The sequence below is a fragment of the Nannobrachium achirus genome, assembly GCF_963921795.1.
Source record: "Nannobrachium achirus genome assembly, chromosome: 2".
NCBI lineage: Eukaryota > Metazoa > Chordata > Actinopteri > Myctophiformes > Myctophidae > Nannobrachium > Nannobrachium achirus.
The window spans coordinates 58,863,197-58,882,762 of record NC_137811.1 but is presented as its reverse complement, the minus strand read 5'-3'; the positions used below and the strand labels follow the sequence as shown (position 1 = coordinate 58,882,762).

The window sequence follows — 19,566 nt, the reverse complement described above, 5'->3', positions numbered from 1 at the left end:
AACAGTTCGTGAGATTAGCTGCAGACACTCAGACAGACAACACAAGACTGGCCCTCTTACTGTAGGCCCTATAGATGGTTAGACTCCCGCAGAGCCATGCTGCAATTATGTCAGAGGCGCTTATGAACAAAATGTTAAAAGCATACTATAATTTATTATTATTTATTATTTACAGATATTTAAGTGGCTTATAAAAGCCACAAAGCCTAGGTGGGGCGTTATAGAGGTAAAACAATTAGCCACCGCCACAGAGGCCCAGGGCTCAATCCCCAGCTGCAGTGCCTCCGGTTTGGCCTGGGCACTCCAATCAACCCAATTTGTGCGTAGTAAACCAGAGGAAAGGGATCTGTCCTGGTCGCTCAATTAGTCTTAATATAGTTCTACTAGTCGGTCTGGGTGTTTGTTCAGCAGGAACCTCTGCATGAGTTACGCTCTCTTGAGTGTGTCAGGTTGCAGTGAAAAGAAGCAGCTGGTGACTCCATATGCCAGGGAAATTCACCATATTCACACAGTGGCCATTTTGGGGGATATTTCACTTTCAAAAAGACTTTTGGTAATTTTATTGTCTAATCAGGCTTTTATGAACACCCTGAACAGTTTTTAATTTGCTTGATTCAATATTTAGATATTTGATGTAAATGTTACCAGGTCCTCCAGGCCCAGGGCCTCTCCCCATACAGACCCATTGTAACTTCAAACTTCATTTTAACCATGATAGATTCATTAAAAACACCCATTATTTTTTCTGGTGACTCATATTAACCCTCCTAATACGTGAGCAGACCGTGTTTTTTCAATAACTTATTTCATTTATTTGTAATAATTCTTTTTTGTATTTCATTTTTTCCATTTTCCCAAATAATTATTAATAAAATCACACCCAATGTGAAGTGAGCGGTGGTCGTGCTTGCATAACGTCTTCAGACTAGGATTTGAGTCTAGGATGTACAGGCTTTGCTACACACACACGTTTTGCTATGGCAAAACGCTGAGGAAAAAGGCTACAGACACACGCACAGCCACTCTATGGAGCTTGCATAATGTCTTCAGCCTAGGATTTGAGTATAGGATGTACAGGCTATGCTACACACACACGTTTTGCTATGGCAAAACGCTGAGGAAAAAGGCTACAGACACACACCCAGCCACTCTATGGAGCGGTTTACCACCGCTCAAAAATAAATGAAAAAAAGTTATTGGAAAAAACAGACTGCTCACGTATTAGGAGGGTAGTATGAGTCACCAGAAAATATAATGGATGTTTTTAATGAATCTATCATGGTTAAAATGAAGTTTGAAGTTACAATGGGTGTGTGTGTGTGTGTGGGGAGAAAAGCCCATAAGGTGTTTCCCTGTTGAAAGTGGAATATCCCTTTAAGTCATTCTTAAAGTGCCACCTGGGGAGGCATTTCTTCCCAATCCACAAATATGACATGGGAGCAAAATGGCCACAGTGTGAATATAGTCAATAGTGGCAACTGGCAGCATTAACATGGAGTGGAAACAGGCAGCACACAGAGGAGAAGTGGATATCAATGAAACTAAAACTGAAGACTGACTGATGATCATTCTGAAGTCGGAACACAAGGCCTAAATAATATTTAAAAAATAAAATAAACATACTGCATGAGTCATGTCACTCATTGCAAAAACTCTGACTTCATGTAACAGCCTACTTACCGTACTACACACCGGTGTGGTGTAAAAACAACAAGAACTCTTTTAATTAATTAAGAACTGAGCCGAACTATCTGAATTTAGATCCTGAATCCCAAACCAATGAAAAGGGCTTACTGTATCTCTGAAGCATGTGTAGTAGTACAAGTATTAATGTACAGTATATTCAGTTGCAACCATAGACTGTAAAAAGAAAATAAAATAATTACAAAGGGAGCCCTATTAGAAATAGCAAAACTAGCAGCCATGCATATAAACTGTCACTTATATGGCTTCAATTTAAAAACCGGATGGTTGCCGCCTGGTTGCAACCCTCATGCTGTAGACTTTCATTTTACTTTAAATGTAATATCTCAGTGGCTCTCAACCTTATTAATTTCAAGGACGCTTTATATGCATTAGGCCACATTATTCCCATTCCCATTTGATACATGCTTTATCTCTGGGAACCAAATAGTCCATTGTGTTTTTCCATGTGTATATGCAGGACCATTCATTTTCAATCTTCTCATGTTAGCCTACTCTGTAAAGTCATTTAACGCTGCGGCGTCCCCATTTTGGGCATGTACGCCATGAAGTTATAGGCTAAAATGGTCAAAAGGGTAGCCTAGCGTAGTGTTGTGCGCCAAAAATAACTGATCTACAAGCTCAAATGCCTTGCATTGTGAGCTTATGATTGGCTATTATTTCCTCACACAATGGTGTCAGGTTAAGTACTGGCTTCAAATGTGATCTCACTAAGCTCCTATTCAGATAATACAGCTGGACACTTCACTGTAAAAAGTCTTGCTCAATAAAAAATGCTAATGTCTTTAACAATCCACGTTATGACTGTTCAATGAGTTTGAGAGGGAACGGTGGATGAGCTTTATATATCAATGTTTACACTTTCAGAGTAAATTGATATTGGATTTCACTGTGCAGTATAATATAGCCTAGTAGTCAATTTAGTCACACAATCTATGTTAAATTAAAAAGATAGATAGATATATTCAAGTGCACATTTGATCAAACAGGATCAAATGCGCTTATGTGGCTTTTCTAAGCCACCAGACATGTTACTGACCATGATACTAAAACGGTGCCTATAATCCCAAGATGCCTGCTATTCTGGTTACCATGGTGCCCTTGTTTCACCTCGCGTCATCATCAGGCACCATGGTAACCAGAAGAGTCTGTGGAAAGCCTGGTTTCTATTTACCTCAGTGTTCTGATCTGGGTGTAGAGCCCACCTACTGTATCTGCTCATTTGCCCTACATTCATCTAGGGGCCGTTTCCGTATCCGCTCTCTAGTCTGAGACTGGATCAGCAACCAGTGCAGAAGAGCTCATCAGCCAATCGGCATCCATGTTGCTCTAATGTTCAATGATGCTGTTAGGTTTAGGACTAAAACAAACATGTCTTGTTTGCGTTATGCTGTGATTTGTCTTTTGATTTGTCTTTTACAACTTGCACACACAACCAGCATCACCAGCGGTCTTGGAAACAATGAATTTGGGTCTAATTCCTCAGAATATTTTCTGTATTTTGCGTACGGGAGTAATTTGCTGAAGGAGAGATTCTATTTGAGGAACCCCTCTGCTACTTTTGTGACGACAGGACGATTAAAGGTAGGCTGCTATGTGGACAGAGAATAGAATAGTTAGTGATTAATATCTCGGCAGCAGCCGTTACACTTGTTGGAGTGTTGAGAACATTTTGAAGCATGGAGACACAGGAAATGTCGCCCCTTTGTGGCATTCTATTTTGGACAAGCAACAGAAGAGGCATTATAGTCAGGGAATATTATCAGAGTATTCAATATCCCAAGGGGAATTTCTGACAGCTGCTGAAGGATAGGGTCCCATTCACTTAACTATAGAAATGCCAAAAGATTAATCTGCTTTAGCCTGTGAGGGGTCAAACAGGTTTTAAAAGAAATAATGTCAATGAGTAGGGTTGTCATGATTACAAATTTAAGTTGACGATCACACAAATAGTTGCGATTAACGATTTTATTTTAGACTTAAAATAACATACATTTCAATCCTTTCCTGGGCAGGATCATAGCCTACGTTTTGGACACTGGACACCAGACTTTGATGGCAACTGCTGGCATGGAGGTGTTGCTACTATTGAACACTGTGAGGGAGAATATGTTTGGGGCGTCGTCTGGAGACTGAACATGAGAAATAGAATTTCTTTGGACAGGTAACTTCATTGTGATCGCTTCACACATTAAGACTTTTTGCTTATCTCAACGCAGCAAGTAAAATATTGTAAAAAACACATTTGGCTCTGAAATGTTTACTTCCCAATTTCCAGGCAGGAGGGAGTTAAAGCCAGCAGGTACCTACCTTTGGAGTTGCACGTGGTCACGGATGAGGGCGAGGTGCTCTGTCGAACATACCAGATGAACCACTTCAAACCTTACCTCACCTCTCCACCTTACAAAAAGGTTTACACTCATACACCTCACATCTCCCCGATACAAAAAGGTTTACATTCAAACCTTATGTTACCTCTCCAGTTTACAAAAGGTTTTATAAACAAGCCTTTTGAAAATGCAGACTAGGAGCAGTGCTGGCTGGATCAGTTGTTTTGACTCAAATGCGACCAGTTTGGGAGAGTCCTAGCACCATCGACACGTGGTCACGTTGCGATGTTTCGTACGCTTGCTATTTTTTACCATTTTTAAATTAAGAACTTTTGAAAATGTTCACCCAAAACATGCCCAAAATAAGGATGCCAGGGTGAAAGTGAAAAAAAGTGAAAATTAGAAATACGACACACATACCGGTAATTGTATGGTGTAAGAATAAGTAAAATAATGGCCAATATATCAGACATAAGGCTCTAGTTGTGAACACCCTCCCAACAACAGCTACATCATATTCTCTAAAGCCCAGCTGTGTGTACAGCTGCTCATATAGGTTGAAGCCAATCTATAATATTAAGGTCATGACACGTGATGTTTCCACAGCTAACAAAAATACAGCGGAGTTTATTTGCAGTGGTGGAAGAAGTACTCGCATTTAAAAGTATCAATACTGCGATGTAGATTATAGTGGAGGGTGGGGTCTGTCGTGTAATTTTTTGCTTTTTACTTGATACTAGTTCAATTATGACAAAAATGTAAAGTTAATAACTTGGATCTGTCTGTGAACTGTTGGTTGTGTTTTTTTAATTAAATCTTGGTTGTTCCCATCTATATGGGTCGTTGTTCTGCTATTCTAAATATCACAGTAAATAATTTACAAAAAACATGTTTGCACATGTTTGCAGCCGTGATGAACTGGAAGGGGAAGTCCAAAGAGACCATAAAACTGATTGACCGCATTTGACAAATTGGCTTAAAGGACAACTTTGTTTTTTTTACAACAAGGGTTCATATTTTAGATTGTAATTAAAGAATATAAAAGATGAGTGTTAAAATTATTTCATTTACTTTCTATTGTTTTAGAGATTCTTATTTCCGGTCCGGAATTAAAAATGTACTTGAGTAAAAGTATCCGCAAATGGCAGCAAACCTCTCCATTTTCATTATAATACATTGCCAGAATCCGCCCTCATAGGTAGAATATAAGTGCCCTTAGGGCACGGTGTGGCACCAATATTTTACTACTACTACTACTAAATAGGCTAATAATAGGCCTACAATAATAATAATAATAATAATAATAATAAGAAGGGTAATAATAATAAGGGTAATAATAATACATTTATTACTATTATTTAAACATTGAATAACAATTTGTAACAGCATTGCATAACAACTATGTTACAACAAATCAATGCAAAGCTTTTTTTCTAAACCTCTTCATCTTGTTTTTCCTTTACAGGTAGTGTGTCTGGGTGCGATCCAGAGCGGTCTACCACAGGATTACATAGACAAACTGGAGGCGTTGGAGACCAACGGATACAGTGGTCCATCGGTTGTGGATACCATCCAGGGTTTGAGTCCTGATGATAGAAATTGGGCTGGGGACAGTAACCATATTACTGCAAAGCCATGGTGTAATGCAGAGTGCTGGTCTGAGGTCACTTTAGCAGTTTGTTTTATTATGGTAGTGCTTGTAATTTTTGGTCTGGTTATTTTCTTTGCATGCTTATGGGGCTTTTAAGCCGTGACATCATTTTGTAGGCAGAGAAGAACTCTGCCCAAAGAGCATTTTCTGTCCCTCGCTATTTCAACAGATCCGAGACAAAAATAACGACTAAAGTATAATTCTAACACTTTCCTTTCAACAACAAAGAGAAGAAAAATGTGTAAATAGTAAAAATTGTAAAAAGATTCACGTAAACTGGGGGCAGAAATTCTCCTCTGCCTACAAAATGATGTCATACTTAACAGCCCCCAACTGAATATCCTCTATCCTGACGGGTGAAACCGTTACTTTCCAGGAAATGGAAATAAGAACCTGTGCTCCAATGGATCCAAGGTAATTATTGTTTAGCCACACAGCTCTTGTTGATATTTTCATTGGTTCAATATTTATTTACAAAAACAAAACAAAAAAACAATAACATTGAAATGTGCTGCTATTGGGTCATTTGTGTCCATTCTCCTTATGGAGCATTTGTATTCACTTCTCTCTGTTGGAAAAAGTGATTATAACTCTGCCAGAGAGAGGTGGTAATATCTGTGAAATGTCTAGGTGGTGATGTAGTGTATTTAAGATAGGCCTACATTATTTGCACATTTTGGAATTATTTATGAAAGCTACAAAGCCATGTTTGTATTTCTTAGTTATTTTCTTTCTTTTTTCTTTTATATTTATATTTGACACAAATTCCTGTATATAGTGTAACTCAGTGGTTCCCAACCTTTTCAGGATCAGGACCCACTTCTCAAAAGCGTCTGACCAGTGACCACTTAGTAAGTTAAACGTTAAGCGGACATACTGTATGGGTGGCCCGTGTGCATTTTCAGGCATGTTTATCGTTGTGAGCTTGTAGATCGGCTATTTGTCCATTTCTGAAACTTTCTGGAAAATCTTAGAATTTCCTTTTTGGGGAAAATGTATACATTTTAATACAGCAATGCATTGATATTGAACATAAAATGTACTTTGTAATAATGTCCTTTTGAAGATTAAAGTATTTTTACAAGCTGTAGTTTAACTTGAGTACCAATTTCACAGAGCAACTATCACTTGTAGTTGACCGGGAGTATCTGAATATTGTACTGGGGTTGAGTAGTTTGTGAAATGACGGTAAGATACTGTACTGACCTGGGGGGTTGAGTAGTCTGTGAAATGACGGTAAGATACTGTACTGACCTGGGGTTGAGTAGTCTGTAAAATGACGGTAAGATACTGTACTGACCTGGGGGGTTGAGTAGTCTGTGAAATGACGGTAAGATACTGTACTGGCCTGGGGTTGAGTAGTCTGTAAAATGACGGTAAGATACTGTACTGACCTGGGGGGTTGAGTAGTCTGTGAAATGACGGTAAGATACTGTACTGGCCTGGGGTTGAGTAGTCTGTCAGAATAAGTAAGATAGTACTCTGGATGAAGGTCCAGAGGGACCAAAATGTCAGTGTTTAATAAATGTGATGCTCAGGGACGTGCAGAGAATGTTAGAGAGGCATGCAGGGTCTGACATTTCTAAAAGGACTATTGGTGAAAATATAGAAAATAGCAGGCCTCCAAGCTTGTGAGCTTGGAGGCCGGCTAGTTTCGGTGCTTGATACCACACTGAACTAAGCATAATCAAGTCAATACTGGAGATGTGGTGTACAGCATTGATTTCAATCTACACAGAGAGGGCAATTCTTTCAACATGAGTTTGGACAAGGTAATTCTCTTGAATGCTGCCTTCAGGTATAGGGCCATACCTGATGCCATACCGTAATGGCATACTATAGTTATAGTATAATGTTAAAACATGTAAAAGGCTAGTCCTTGAATTCAGTGTGAGTCTGAGACTACTTCAGCCATTAATATAGGCCGCTAGATGGCAACCTAAGACTATATAATGAAGGTATGTACAGTATGTCAAACCCAGGTCAGTAAACCTGGTCAGATCCATGTCAAACAGAGATATTCCTTCACAGATTAAAGGTAAATCATATTTTTGACTGGGATAACATCCCAAATGCAATATAAGCCTGTCAAAAAGTGGGCGTATCGTGAGACATTTCTTTGCAGGTATAATTTATGGCTATAAGTTATTATTATGCATGTTGTGAATTCTTTGGTTGTTATATAACCGTAGTTATAATTCAGTAATAGTATTTCATACTTATCTGCTCTATGTGTATGTAAATTGATGGAACATTGACAGACTGTTCCTTAGCTCATGCTTCCTGTCGACCTCAATGCCATTGCTTGAGCCTATCACCTGTTTATTAGATAAACTCATTTTGGACATGTCTCTCCACCTCTTCCCTTCCAGCCAGTGGGCAGCCAGCTCTAATCTATCTGTCTGGCTACCCTCTCTTCTGATTCTGTGTCTCTCTCTGTTGGTGCCTCTCTCTAGCATAGAGTTATAAGAAGAAGCTCTCTAGTTGTAGATCAATATCTGTAGGCATTCTGCACTACAACATGACGTCATACACAACACAACGTAAAACAGTTGCCTACGTCAGTGTTTCCCAAACAATGGTTCGGAACCCATCTTTGGGTCACAGACCCACCTTAAAGGGTCACGAGTAAATATCCCTTTTTTCAAATAAAAAAAAATAAAAAATAAAATAAAAAAAAAAAATAAAAAAAAATAAAAAAAAATAAAATAAAATAAAATAAAATAAAATAAAATAAATTGAATTGAATTGAATTGAATTGAATTGAATTGAATTTAAATTACATTACATTACATTAAATTAGAATTTAATTATTTGGGAAACAGTGTCCTACAGATTGGTTGGGTGCCTGTTTAGCAGGGAGCGGAACTGGGCGGAATAATTCTTTTTTTATTTGTTTGTTTATTGTGCAGCATGTAATTGCTCACACAGGTCAAAAAGGATGACACAAAATCAGCTACTATGGTCCTCCCCTCCCAGATGAAAAAAAAGAAGACCCAAAACAACTTCTATATATTCATGAAGTGCGTTTTATTCAGGGTTCATTACATTCCTTTAGAAATACATTTGTTAAAAGAGCCAGATGGACATTATTTGCAAATACTCTGGACCAGGATCTTTCTTTTTTGCACTTCCATGACCACAAAGCGACATCTCACCCTCTGAAATAAGAGTTAAAATCCATTTATTGTTTATATTTATTTTTTATATATAATTATAAACCTCATTGGCCTACTGGCATGTGCAATGTCGGGCCCATGTTGTTTGCTTTACCTTGCCTTTGACTGGCACACAGTGTTGATGTGCCCTTCCCTTTTTGCAATTGGTTAGTTCAAGCACTGCATCTATTATGAATTCCCTCCCAAACACGATCTATTTGAAAAAGAAAGAAATCATCACAGACAATAATCCTTCAAATGCTTAACGAATTTCAACCTGCCGTCCCTATTTTGGACAGATTTCCCAATTTAAAAAATCTAAATAGCAAAAATAGCAGATAGTCTTTTTTCTCTATTCTTCATATGATGAAGTACATGGTGGGCTCAGGGCTTAACCACTTAAACCCTATATATTTAGTTGTGATCAGTTAGGAAATCAGCAATTTTCACCATAAATGTAATAAATGAATTCTCCTGCAGCTTACCTGAAGAACTTTGTATTCAAAGGAGATCGAGTTGTAGATGAATGGCTCTCTGGAATGTCTGTTGTTGTAGGAATCCAATGCAAAGTGCAAAGCCTGTTCAGCTTCTCCGTCATTTTGCCCTCTGGCACCCACAGGAGCCAGACACAGTGCCAAAATGACCATGTATGCCCACCAGCTTCGAAACAGGTGGTATGCCAGCAACATCATCTTCTTCTTGGGATATCAATTTCAGTTCCAATTTGAGATCCTTGCTGCTGCAACTCAAAGATGGAGTGCTGAGAAAGTCGCTTAAAGCTGGAGGAGGTGGCTTTTTCTCCTGCCACCTTTTATAATAGTCTGAGATCGAGAAGCATGCAACCACATCATTTCTTGGTTTACTATTTACTTTGTACCTCTATCAGGTGTGACATGGAACAATTGCGCTTGCCTTAAAAGTGTGGACACAATCACATTCTCACACAGTACTATCAGACAAGCAAAAATGTAGGTGTGGCATTGTCCCATTGAGATTCTTACACTGTGATACATATCTGTCTTTGTCTAATGGGCGTACAGTTACAGCAGCCTATCTCAGCTTCAGATTTACTTAAGATATCTTTGGCCTTGGACTTTTACTATTTTTTTAATATAAAGTTCACCCACACACATTCACATTCATTCAACAACTACTGCTCAACTGTAATGCCAGGAAATGTTCTGTCTTGAGAAAGCGAAACAAACAAGGAAAGGAGGAAGATTGACCTTCTTGGCAGAAGTGGATAAACATGAGTTGACAATTTTCCAAAGGGAGGAGGTGATATCTTCATGCCAATTATCACATCTGACTGTCAGATTGGTAGAATGGAATCAATGCTTCCCCATAGTTTAACATAAACACATTGGCACATAATGTTTTCCTATACAGGTAGTAGTGTCATCTGTCATACAAACAATTGCCTTTTCTTTATTTTTTTATCATGCAGGTATAGCTGTTGTAGTTGTTGTTTACAGTACAGTTTATAAACTCAGAAGAAACATAGTCTGTCTTGGTCTATTATAGGCCTACTCCTTTTGGCTATTTTGATTGTTGTTAACTCAAACTAATTTGCAACATTCAGAGGCCACTGGTTCTCAATGTAGGGTCTGGGGACTGATGGACATAGACATACCATTGACATACTACTAGGCTACATGAGTGTACAATAATATTACTATATTATTAATATTACCAAATGTACTTAAGGGGTCCTTAAGTACATTTGAGAACCACTAGCACTATTTGGACTCCTAATATGCCACAGTGTCATAGTAAATCAGTGTCATACATAGGCCTATTCTGAAGAAAACCTGGAGACTTGATATTCAGTAATCGAGTCTTATGATCAAAATAAATAAGAAAAATCTAAAATTTGCCACGGACAAGAGTTGAAGACCAAGTCTTTGCCACAGCACACGGAAACGTACAGTTGTCCGTTTACAGACATATTGATGACCCCTGGTCCAATGATGCATTATGGCGTACCAAAATGTTAAATGAAATGTTAAAGTTTGAAAAGTTAATCATATTTTAACTGGGGACCGGTCTATACACCGGTCTAAACACTTAAACGTTATGTTGGTTTCTTTACTGTTGAGTGAGAAAACAATGTTGCACATTAAGTTAATCATCTGGGGACCCCCTAAAACGAGAACCATTCAATGTACCATACACTACAGCCCACACTCCCACCCGCTAGGTGGCGACCAAGAAACCCACCAGTGTCCGCTCCTTCTTCGGGTAAATGAAATCACGGAAGGGAGGGAGCCAAACAAAAAGATGGAGGCGGCGGTGTTTATTCTGTCACTTGTGGACTGCTGTGCACTGATTTTTCTGTCCGTTTACTTCGTATCCTTTATTCAGCTGGGGGTCCTTCGTGCATCTCGAGCTCGTGTTTAATAGCGAAGGCAAACCGAAGCTGTCACAGTAAAGTAGACTTCATTAAATTTAAGTTAAACCAACCAGAACCAGTACACCACATCAGCAAGCTCGCTAGCTAACCTCGGTTAGCCACGTTATAGCTACAAGTGTCAGTCTCACTGGTTCGTTATGTATAAACCAGTGGTTTTCAACCTTTTTCCACATCAAGGTCCATTGTTTCTTCAGCACTGGAGCCACGGACCACTATTTGATGACGTTTAGCCTCTCAGACTCAAGACTTAGAGCATTAGTTGTCGTTGGATAAGATTGTGTCCATAATTCCATCCTGTATTTTCATGTGGTGCCTTAGGAGAGATAACTCATCATAACAGGCAAACGTTGATCAAAATAACTATTCCTCTACATTCTTTATTTGTTTCGACTTCTTGTAAATAATTAAGTAATGCAGGTGTTTAGCAATATTTTGCCTTTTGAGAGTGTAAAATGAACCCTTGGTTTCATTTAACACTCTTTGACTCACTCAAGAGTTAAAGATCTATAAAAGTCCATTTGGTTAAATACCAACTCCACCATTTCGCTGGGGAGTGGGGACCACCTGGAACCTCCTCAAGGACCACTGGTTGAAAACCACTGAAACAAAGTAAAATATGAATTATTCGATCTTATATATAACACTTTGTGTAATATTCCAAATACACCGCCATAGATCAGTCCTAGCCGCAAATTGCAACACTAGATTTTTTTATACTCGGATGAATCTAGGGTTGCAATACCACCCATAGGGATTCAATGCATGAAAACAGTTTTTTGCTAACTGATTGTATTAAACGACTTCAAACTCACCAATATTGTGGCTCTATGGAAAGCTTGGAATTTACTCTTGCTAACTGCAAAGTGTTTGTTTCTGAAAAATCCACCGAAGAATTGTTATGATTTATTTTCTGTTAATAAAATCCGAGCAGCCATGTTTTTTTTCTAAGTCTTGAACTTAGGAAGCGCTCGTCTTCTATAACACCACGTCCCGCTGCCTCCTGCATTAGGCTATGTGACAGAACCAGCTGGTACACAGGACTGCTGAGTGACTTCCCACGAGCGCTTCCAAACTCCAGCACTTAGAAAAAATAATCACCCGAACTGAATTTCTTGACAGAAAATAAAATCATAACAATTCCACGGTGGAATTTTCAGAAACAAACACTTTGCAGTTAGCAAGAGTAAATTCCAAGCTTTCCATAGAGCCACAATATTGGTGAGTTTGAAGTCGTTTAATACAATCAGTTAGCAAAAAACTGTTTTCATGCATTGAATCCCTATGGGTGGTATTGCAACCCTAGATTCATCCGAGTATAAAAAAAATCTAGTGTTGCAATTTGCGGCTAGATCAGTCCCATCCACTTGAGCTTGGCAGAGTGATCTCTGCGGGACCGTACCTATGTTCCCCAGGTTCTATGTTCCCCAGGTTCTATGTTCCCCACTTTCTTACCACCTAACCCTACCCCTAACCCCACTAAACTAATGCTGTGAGGTGGGGAACATAGAACCTGGGGAACATAGGTTGGACCCCATCTCTGCGGCACTTCAGGCATCCGCGGTAAAGTTGTGTATTCACCCAATAATTAATTAGTTTCATATCCCTTGAAAGTTCTGGCATAAAACGTGCGATTAGTCAAATATCTCCACTTTTCCACAAGCTTGACACAGAAGACATCGACATTCTCTCTGGGCAAGGGGCCTGGAATGAGTGCAGGACTGAATACTGTATATCAAAACATCCTTTGGGAAGCACAAACTTATGGAGCACACAATTGGAAGGTGGGGTGATTAATTACCCCACGCCAATCGCAATGCACCTGTCAATTGTCTGCCCCATAAGTTTGTGCTTCCTAAACAAAGGAAGATTTAACATTTTCAGTCCAGTCATTTCAGGTCCAGCCCTGTCGCTGACAGAGAATGCTGTCTGTGTGAATCTTGTGGAAAAGTGGAGATATTTGACTAAACGCACGTTTTCTGGCAGGACTTTCAAAGGGATGTGAAACTAAAGGACAATATCGGACTCCCAAGTCTTAGGAATGAATTACACAAGTAGCGCGGATGCTTAAAATGGTGTGTAGATTACTCTGCTAACCGCAAGTGGATGGGACCGATCTATGGCTTTGTATTTGGAATATTACACAAAGTGTTATTATGTAAGATCACAGACATTTAGGGCTAGTTGTTCAGATGAGTTGTATGGTTCTCTCATCATGCGTTTGTAAAGCCTTGACTCTGTTGCCAGATCATCACTCTGTCAGATCTAGAATGTGACTACATAAATGCCAGAGCCTGTTGCTCCAAGCTCAACAAAGTAAGTTCATTTCACAACAATGAATGCTTTAGTTATTAAAGCAAAGCTATGCACTGAATGCAGCCATCATGTAGCCGCAAGCAACCACTATAATGCTATCTGGCATCTAGAGTTGCAATACCAACCCTTGACAGCCCATTCATCCAAACAGAAAAGTCCTATCTGATAGTATTAAACAACTTTAAAGTCAACAACATTGCAGCTGTACGGGAAGCTTGGATTATCCTCTTTGTATCTGTCAAGTTTTTGTTTCATAAAAATCTACCGTGTAGACGTGTTATGAGCTATTTTCGGTGATTATTTGTCACTGTCAGTATTGGAGAGAACCACTGGTTGGAAATCCCTCAATGAGTACCACCTGTTTCAAAATTGCACATAATGCAGGAGGCAGCAGGACGTCGTGTTAATTGAAAACGAGTGCTTCCAAATTCGAACACTTAGAAAAATAATCACCTGCATGGAATTTATTCACAGAAAGTGGCTCATAACATGTCTACGGTTATGAAACAAAAATTTGACAGATACAAAGAGTTTAATCCAAGCTTTCCTTACATCCTTCAAATTCATTAGAAGCCAGCATGTCTTCTTTGTAAGAAAATAGCCGGCGTGTTGTGAGCTTGTAGATCCACTATTTCTGGTTGTTCATTATTTTAAGATTAAAGACTATTTGAAGTGGTCAAATATTCTTTGATTTAAATGTTCTTTGCTCCATGGGAGACACACATTACCTGTGATTCCATTGTTGTCTTTGCAGTGGGTCATCCCAGAGTTGATTGGACAAAGCCTGTCTACTGTGCTGATGCTGGTCTCCATGCACTGGTTCATCTTCCTACTCAACATGCCTGTAGCAGCCTGGAATGTTTACAGGTGATGGCTTATGACTGTTACTTCTCAGTACTGATTTGGAAGCACTTTATAAATAAATACGTTTTTCACACTCAACCAACATGCCAGCTTGACTGCCAGTGTAGACAAAAATAAGTTTCACGACACGTGTATCTTTATTTTCCCCTTGGGAAAATGTGTTTTGCAGTCAGGGCTCATATAAAAAGGCACAACACCTAGGCACAAAGTCATCCAGCATCGGCTCATCATTCTGTTCCTCTCTTTCTCAAGAAGACTAACAATAACAGGATCATCATCAAACGTAATAATGTCTGTTCTTATAGTAGCTGTGACACTCATTATTTTACAAGATGTAAACATGAGGAAAGGCAATCCCATAGATGAATAGATGAATCTGGGCATGTATTAATAGACAAACATTCAGTGGCAACACGTTGCAAAGCAGAGTGTTGTGTGCTTGTAGATGTGTTTAAGTACTTCACTCGCACACACTGTGAACTCTCGGTTAAAAAGTACTCATCTGGCAGTGTTGAAAATGTAGCTTCTTTCCTTTGTGGTCCTTTGCACCCAATTCATCAGATCATTGTTGTCTATCCTTCAGGTTTGTGAAAGTACCCATGGGAAACATGGGGGTATTTGACCCCACTGAGATCCATAACCGGGGCCAGCTGAAATCACATATGAAGGAATCCATGATTAAACTTGGCTTCCACCTGCTCTGCTTCTTCATTTATTTGTACAGGTAATAAGGATGGTGTTATTGTGATTTTAAGCCCCATGGGCTTTATTGTGTTTTTTAACCTCTGTGATGATACTTGACTGGGGAAGTGCTGCTATTGAGCTCTTTTTAGTCCAGGCGTTTCGGGCAGTATTTTTATGGAATCGTGCACTTTATGAAAGAAGCATGAAATTTGGCACACAGTTAGAACAAGCCATATGGAACATTTTTGGCTATAGGGCCATCGTAGATTTGTCTTGGGAAACTTGTGGGAGCCATAGCCATAGAGCCCAACTTTGAGTGGCTCCCACACGTTTCCCAAGACAAATCTGCTATGGCCCTATAGCAAAAAATGTTCCATATGGCATGTTCTAACTGTGTGCCAAATTTCATGCTTCTTTCATAAAGTGCACAATTTTTGCCTGAAACACTCTTGACTATTTTACGTCATATCACCAAATAAAAATCAATCAATCAAACTTTATTAACGACACATGGTCCATAGCAACATAAAGAATTACATACAAATACAAAGAAAAGCTTGGGGTGGATCGTCCACATTAATCAATCAATACAAGTAATCCTGTCTCTTATATTTTTTATTTTATGTCTGCTGACCAGTCTGTTTCTCTCTCTCTCTCTCTCCAGCATGATCCTGGCACTGATCAATGACTGATTGACGCAAGAAGAGTTTTAACCCAAGCTGCCAAATTCCAAACCCTTGGGTATGCTCTATTGAACATTATGTCCCGGTCTTGTGTGCATAAAGTGTCATAGAATAGTACTACAGGGAAGAGACCAGTTAGCTTATGTTTCACTCCTACTGAATAGTAGGTGTAGTCCTATTCTTAGAAAACGTATGCACATAATACCCTGGGTCTAAGCCAGAGCAACGTCACACTCCACCGCTGGATCTCAAATCATTGCTCAGCCCCTTGACCCGGACCAGAGAAATGAAAGTTGGTTCAAATAAAGTGATTGTACAGTGCCTTGTGAAAGTATTCACCCCCCTTCTCTTTTTTCCCATTTTGTTACACGTTACACAGCCGTATTCAAGAAAACTATAAAATTGCCTTTTTGCTCAGAATTCTACTCACAATGTTGCATAGTGACAAAATGAAAAAGGTCTTTTAGAAAGGTTTGCAATAAGTTTTCATCATTATGTCATTATGGGATATAGTGTGGAGAATTTTGAGTAAAACATTTTAATTAAATAACATTTTTTATAAGGCTGTAACATAACACAATGTCAAAAAAGTTAAGGGGGGTGAATACCTTTGCAAGGCACTGTAACTTCCATGATTCCACAACTGCCCAGAAAAGAAAGTGTGTGTGTGTGTGTGCGCGTGCGTGCGTGCGCGCGCGTGTGTGTGTGTGTGTGTGCCTGTCAACGTGTATAATACTATTCATACTGTTCATACGATTCAACCACAGACATCTTAGTGGCACACAGGTAATTGTAATCACATAGCAGGTGGTATCATAACTGCTAGATGGTTCTTGCATCCTGTGCAATGTTTTGCAACAGACACTTTGACCAGTAAACAACACAGCTGAAGGTAATGTAATGTGACAGCATGGCCCTCTCCTGTACATTTAAGTTCATGTTGGCACACAGAAACTCCTCAAATAAACTATTATTATCTTTGGCTGTGTTTACCTGTCAAAATGGCTATTGTGATTAAGGTCCACTGGCAGAATTGATAGAAATTGGTTAGAGACTTAAAATAAAAATACTTTTAAGTTTAAAGTAATTCTAAAATGCTTTTAACTACCTTCAAAACCTTTTTTTGGGGTCATTGTTGATATATACTGATATGTTGCATATCAGACATATATGATGAACTTGAACTTTTGAATTCATGGTTGGGACCTTAAAATGACTACCATGGTAAATGAGCTGAGGCATGTCATATCATGACATCTACCATGTCATAAGAATACTTTGAATAAACGTGTTTGCGTGACTGTGGTCAGCTATAGCATTGCTAGCAATGCACTGCTTTTCTGGGCAGAGGGAACGACAATCGCACTGAATGGATCCTATATGCCTATGTATGGTAAATACCTTTCCTATCCTATCCTGCTATGAGCCTGACATCAAAATGTATAACCGACATTCAATTGCTGTTTTGTCAAGCATGTTTAGAATAAATCGCAATGTAGTGTTCACTTCTCTCACTACATATTTCCCATTATGTGATGGTGGTGTTTTGGAATTTCACTATGGATGTGTCCACTGCAGCTTGGTTGAGGTCAATTCACTTTTAGTCTGGTGCTTCCATTGGAGATACAGTAGATCTCCATTCTTCACCTACCAATCATCTGGGGACTTATTACAAGATCATTTAGTTGCTTGAATGGCAGTGAGAACTGCTGCTAACAAAGCTAAGCCTACTGTATTGGAAAACAATCACGTCGCTGCTCCAATAAGACTGGGCGCCTTTGGATGTTATGTAATGCAGTTCTTTAACCTTCTAAATAGTAAATGGCGCTTTTAGCGTCTTCATCCAAAGCGCTTCATATTCACCCACACACATTAACATGCCGCCGGTGGAGGAAACTCTGCAAGGCACCAACCAGCTGATCAAGAGCAATTTGGGGTTCAGTGTCTTGCTCAAGGACACTTTGACAGTAACCCAGTGGGAGCCGATGATCGAACTGGGAACCTTTGGATTCCCGAACGGCCGCTCTACCTCCTGAGCCACTGATGCCCCACAGTTTAACAATGAAAGCTGGGAGGTTGGCCTCAGTTTCTAGAGACTGACTTGCGGGTCCAATTCACTTTCACAATTCAGGAAATACATGCGCAAAATTCTAAACTAGGATTTATTTTTATTTGTAGCTGCAACCATGCAGCTTCTATATGCCGGACGGTCGCTCTGTCCAGAAATCTCAAGTGCAAACTGTGAGCTGGTCGCAGCTTAACATGGATTGTGCTTGCTTATTTTTTACAAATAGTTGAAAATAAACTTATGTTACTTTAATCCTGTGAGTGAATTGCCCAAGCTTTTATTTCAGAATTAAGTTGACTCATGTTTACTGAATTGCTTTTGTATCAGAAGTTTTATTTCAAAATGTCTGGTCCTGTGTTTGTTGGAAGGTGATGGTCATTTAGATTGGTATAAGGGCTCTCAGGTGATTGCATGCAGTTAATTGGGTCCTTGTGCTCATTTGCATTTTTACGGTCCAGCTACAAAACAGTATGAACCTGTAAACCTGTATCATTTTGAAACATGTAGGAAAAGTGTTGTGAGAGCCTCTTCTAGCTAGCAGAGGTTCTATGGCCATTGCATTGGTTCATATTATACTGTAGTTCTGTGTTAAACGGGGTTTTGATGTTGAGATTCATGTTCACATTAACATATGTTTCTGACATGAGCTTATTTTGGGGGTGTTGGGAAATGTTTCATAAATAAATAAAAACAAGATGCATTGCTCCTTATTTTTTTTAAAGACCTAGCCCCATCAGTTGCTAGATCTTCTGTGTAATACATGTATTTATCACTAGCTTGTGAAATTGATATTGCTTTTTGAAAATGGAAATCATGAGCAGATTTTATATTTATATAATTACCTAATGAGCTGACTTAAGTACAATTTTGAGGTATTTGTACTTTACTCGGATTCAAATATTGTACTTTTACTCCACACAATTATTTGAAAACTTTAGTTACTAGTTACTTTGCAGATATAAATGATTATATTATAAAACATACATTAATCCACTTTAGCCCTATTTTATACCTAGGCCATTTGAAAATAGCTGATCTACAAGCTCACGACGCGTTGAGCTTGTAGATCTGCTACTGTCAAACATTTTGTACTTTTACTTTTGGTACTTTAAGTACATTTTGATGCCAATACTTTGGTACTTTTACTCAAGTACATTTTGAATTCCAGACTTTACTGAGTATTTCTATATTGCAGTATTGATACTTTTACTTAAAAAAAAATAGCCTCGCAGCGCGAGGCGTTGAGCTTGTAGATCTGCTATTTTTGGCTACAGTTCTCAGAATATGGACACTAGGGTTCAAGTTGTTAATATAAAAAGGATTGGAAGATTTGGAGGACTCCCTGTAGTAACTCTGAGGACCCCTGGCCCCTAGGGGTTCCAGACACCCTGCTCTATACATTCTCATACCTAATGGGGAGGAAATCATGAGGTCTTGAGGCAGTCTGATGAAATACAATATTTATGATTCAGGAAAGTTGTAAATCGGTCAAATTTGACCCAAACAATGCAGGAGGGTTAAGCAAAAAAATGTTGCACTTCTTTCACCACTGCATTTTAAAACTACGAGTAGACCGTACCAGTTTACCTTTAATCTCGTCTATACAGACACTATGGCCACAACAGCCTTTTTATGCATTATGGATTTGAATTTACAATTCTAAACCCTGGCATTCATATTTTGGGCATGTCGTTATAG

At 39.0% G+C, this 19,566-nt stretch overlaps 2 protein-coding genes across 2 annotated transcripts; both read left to right on the top strand.

Annotated features, from left to right (window-relative positions):
* Nucleotides 1–2,375: 2,375 nt before the first annotated feature.
* Nucleotides 2,376–8,078, top strand: LOC308299225 (gamma-glutamylcyclotransferase-like; the record flags this gene model as incomplete). The annotated part of the gene is made up of 7 exons (XM_080742956.1): nucleotides 2,376–2,385; nucleotides 3,191–3,288; nucleotides 3,720–3,868; nucleotides 3,983–4,115; nucleotides 5,500–5,611; nucleotides 6,062–6,099; nucleotides 8,058–8,078. The coding sequence occupies 7 exons, from the start codon at nucleotides 2,376–2,378 to the stop codon at nucleotides 8,076–8,078; spliced, it is 561 nt and encodes a 186-aa protein (XP_080599082.1).
* A 3,038-nt stretch (nucleotides 8,079–11,116) lies between these two features.
* cnih4 (cornichon family member 4) lies at nucleotides 11,117–18,460 on the top strand. Its single transcript, XM_080750471.1, has 5 exons — nucleotides 11,117–11,192; nucleotides 13,501–13,569; nucleotides 14,324–14,436; nucleotides 15,017–15,157; nucleotides 15,782–18,460. The coding sequence occupies exons 1-5, from the start codon at nucleotides 11,124–11,126 to the stop codon at nucleotides 15,807–15,809; spliced, it is 420 nt and encodes a 139-aa protein (XP_080606597.1). The 5' UTR covers nucleotides 11,117–11,123; the 3' UTR covers nucleotides 15,810–18,460.
* The last annotated feature ends 1,106 nt before the right edge of the window (nucleotides 18,461–19,566 follow it).